The sequence below is a fragment of the Bison bison genome, unplaced genomic scaffold (assembly GCF_000754665.1).
Source record: "Bison bison bison isolate TAMUID 2011002044 unplaced genomic scaffold, Bison_UMD1.0 scf7180017864383, whole genome shotgun sequence".
Taxonomy (NCBI): Eukaryota; Metazoa; Chordata; class Mammalia; order Artiodactyla; family Bovidae; genus Bison; species Bison bison.
Window position 1 is genome coordinate 1,148,091 of NW_011494955.1, and position 3,608 is coordinate 1,151,698.

General features: G+C 44.2%; 1 protein-coding gene across 1 annotated transcript in view; it reads left to right on the top strand.

The window, feature by feature from the left end:
- Positions 1 to 1,630: 1,630 nt before the first annotated feature.
- LOC105001423 (zinc finger protein 419-like) overlaps positions 1,631 to 3,608 on the top strand; it is a 9,955-nt gene continuing 7,977 nt past the window's right edge. The window contains exon 1 of the mRNA XM_010857677.1: positions 1,631 to 1,869. Within this exon, the coding sequence (XP_010855979.1) occupies positions 1,828 to 1,869 (42 nt within the window). The 5' untranslated portion in view covers positions 1,631 to 1,827. The remainder of the gene's footprint in view (positions 1,870 to 3,608) is intronic.

The window sequence follows — 3,608 nt, forward strand, 5'->3', positions numbered from 1 at the left end:
TATGATATTTATTAATTTCTGTAGTGTTACCGACATTAGATAATATCAGACTTACTTAGGTCTCATCAATCTGATTGGTTGCCTTTTCCTTTTCCTAATGAAAAATAAAATAATTTTTTTTTAATGTTCATGTGTTTTGTAATTCTAATCTCAAGTGACATACGAGAATTTTGTCTTTGAAGATTTTCAGTCTTTTCCTCGTTAATTTGTAGTACTTGTTGAATTTACTTATTTATATATTAAAAAATTTATAGATAGCTCAGTATCTTAAGTGTTTTCTTGTTTCAGTTTTTATGTGGTTTTTTTTAAGCCTGCTATTTTCATATAGTTTGTGTATATACTGTGAAAACATTTATATTTGCTTTGAAAACTGTAAGGCATGACAACTCAGTAATGTTTGGAAATGTGAAATAAAGTGGACTCATTTATGTCAAAGGGCTTTTAACCTGGATTTAGGGTGTTTTTTTTTTTTTTTTTAATTCTACCAGTTTATTGCTACCAACCCAATCTCCTTCCACCCTCATGCATGCGTTCTCAGTCATGTAACCCCATGAACTGCAGTCCGCCAGGCTCCTCTGTACTGGAGTGGGTTGCCATTTCCTTCTCCATAGGAGGCTTTTAATTGTGGGTCTCCTGTACCTCCCCATCTTGTGAAACCATGAACTTTTGATCTGGACCAACCTGCAAATATTCCAAGGACTCTGCAAGAACGTCTGCAACTTATCCCACAGGTTACCTCCCTCTAGTGACAGCCATAGCACTCAAGCCTTTTCTTCCAAGACTAGCTTTTGCCTCCAACTCCAGTTAAAATCCTTTGTAATGTGAACCTCTTTTTGTCTTTAAAAGCTCCTTTTACTCCCTAGACAACATCTTTTTTTTATTGCTATTGATACTTTAATGTGCCTGCATGCTCAATCCCCTCCACTCTTTGGGACCAGCGGGCCAAGCTCCTTTCTCCCTGGGATTTCCCAGACGAGAACACTGGAGTGGGTGGCCATTTCCTCCTCCAGGGAATCTTCCTGACCCAGGGATCGAACGCGAGTCTCTTGAATCTCCTACACTGGCGGGCAGATTCTCACTGCCCCACCTGGGAGCCCTGATACTTTAATGTGCACCGAGTTGCAATTCTTTGATCACAAGTGAATGTGCTGTGGTTGATTATTACCTCGGGTTTATTTAGGCAGACAGTATCCACTATAGAGTTCTGTTATCTAGTTTCATGTATTTTTTTAGACAATAATACAGAATTGCCTTTTTTATCCCAAAATCTTATTTCCTTACTTGCAAATGCTTCCAAGATTTTCATAAAAAACAAACAACGACTCTGGCTACTCAGTCTTTAGACAACTGGAATGCATTTTTTCTAATCTTGTATCATATTTTATGTTGAGAAATGAGAGTTAGATCAGAATTTTTAAAAGATTATACATACAGGCTTTGCTGGGTCTATTTTGATGTGTTTTTAAGAGGTTCTTCCGGCGGATTTGACCAATTAGTGCCCTGCAGGGAGGGGAAGGGTCTGGTCCACACAGCAATCCGTGGACGCAGGGGAACTACATTGTCCAGAAGTCTGTGCGCGGCCTGGTACTCAACTGGGGCTTTTCCGGGAATGTGAAATAGGAGGAGGCGGGACTTCGGGCGTCTTTCTGATGGTCGTTTGACCGTTTTTGCTGCTGTCTGCAGGATCCAGGGCTCTAAATCACTGGGTGGAGCCGAGCCTAAAGAAACTGGCAAGATCCCGAGGGTCGCCGTCCACATTGCACAGGAGTGAACGGGTTGCGGAACCACTTTCAGGATTTTCAGCCCAGGTTTTCCCTGCTGCACCGAATGGGTCCTATGGCAACCGACGCGCGGCAGGACCCGGCCCAGGTGACTGTTCGTCCCCGGATCCTCAAGCCCCCGTGAGGGTCACCAGCTCAGGGCACCGCGGTTCAGTCCCCTGAGTGCAGAACTTTAGGCGTGCGTGTGTGGCGGTCCCATTTCTGACACGCTGTGTGATGAAGTGTGGCGTGTTAAAGGCCTTGGGCCCGGCACGTGCCGATCCTTGGAGGCGCACACGAACCAGAGCATTAGGGAAACTTGGGGTTGGAGTCCTCTCTGCAGGGACAGGACATTAAGGAGACGTCAACCATCTGGGTCAGCTGGGCCGACAGTCCGCATTCTGGGAACCATGGAGGGCTGTGAACAAGTCGGGAAGATGCTCGAGTTTTAAAGTATTTCAGAGGAGGACTGACTGGGGAGGAGGTGATGAGGTGGAGACTGGAAAACCTGGGAGAGGCTTCTGCGTTAGACTCCAGAGAGTCGAGTGGTTTCCGGACGACAATAGTGACTTTGGAAGTTGCCGGCCTGAAACAATTTGGCCCCCATTTCTTTTGTAAAGATGTCTCCCCGCTCAGGAGCATCAGGGATTTGCAGTTGGGGTGTGCCGCTATTACAGCAGGCAGGTCACTAGGTATGAGCGGAGAAATGGGGGCAGGGGCGCCTGCGTCTCGTAAATAGCAGGGATCCAAAGGCAGAGGAAAGCAGGAACTTCCAGCCTGATAGGAAATCACAGATCTTGGGTGGTAAGTGTCTGGGTAGCAGACAAAGAAAGGAGGAGAAAGGTGGGAATCTCCTGTGTCCGAAGGTAACTTTGCTCATGATGCCCTCAATACAGTAAGATTAGCCGGACAGATGAAGAAGTACCCATCAGGCACGGACGTCATAACACTTCTGATCGAAGCTGAGCAAGGACAAAAATCCCTTCTCCCCTTGGAAACGGTGCTGGATTAAAATCCAGGAATCTGACCCCCGGACTTCTCCTTCCTCGCGAGCATTCCAACTCTTCATTTCCATCCCCCTCATAACTGCCTGGCCTGAGAAACCGGGACGCCAGGTTTTCACCTGTCTCTCCTCTCCCGCTGAGAGCATAACCTTGCTTAAATAGACTCTCACTTTACTTTCTTAACCTCTCTATTTGTCTCTCAATTCTTTCGCTGTGAAGAAAGAATTTTAAATTCAAGGGCAATACAACCGTCCTGAGCTAACACTCTATGTAGATTAAAGAAGGAAGTTAGATGGGCTGTAGCCACCAATGAGTCCATGGCTTTTCACTGTCTGAGTCCTTGCCAGGAAAGAAGAGACTCTTCTTTTGAATACCATTACTGTCTCAGGTCAGTAAGGGCTCCCACCTCCAGTGGGCCAACCCTAATTGAGGTTTCTGCTAATTAATTTTTTTCAAACTTTTTATTTTGTATTGAGATATAAACAATTAACAGTGTTGTGTGTTTATTAATTTTAAATAAATGAATTAAATAATAAAAGGAATATGAATGATATTAATTAAAATATAGGCATTAATTATATTATTAATAAGGAACAACAGACTAGTTCCAAATAGGAAAAGGAGTACGTCAAGGCTGTATATTGTCACCCTGCTTATTTAACTTATATGCAGAGTACATCATGAGAAACGCTGGGCTGGAAGAAGCACAAGTGGAATCAAGATTGCCGGGAGAAATATCAATAACCTCAGATAGGCAGATGACACCACCCTTATGGCAGAAACTGAAGAGGAACTAAAAAGCCTCTTGATGAAAGTGAAAGAGGAGAGTGAAAAAGTTGGCTTA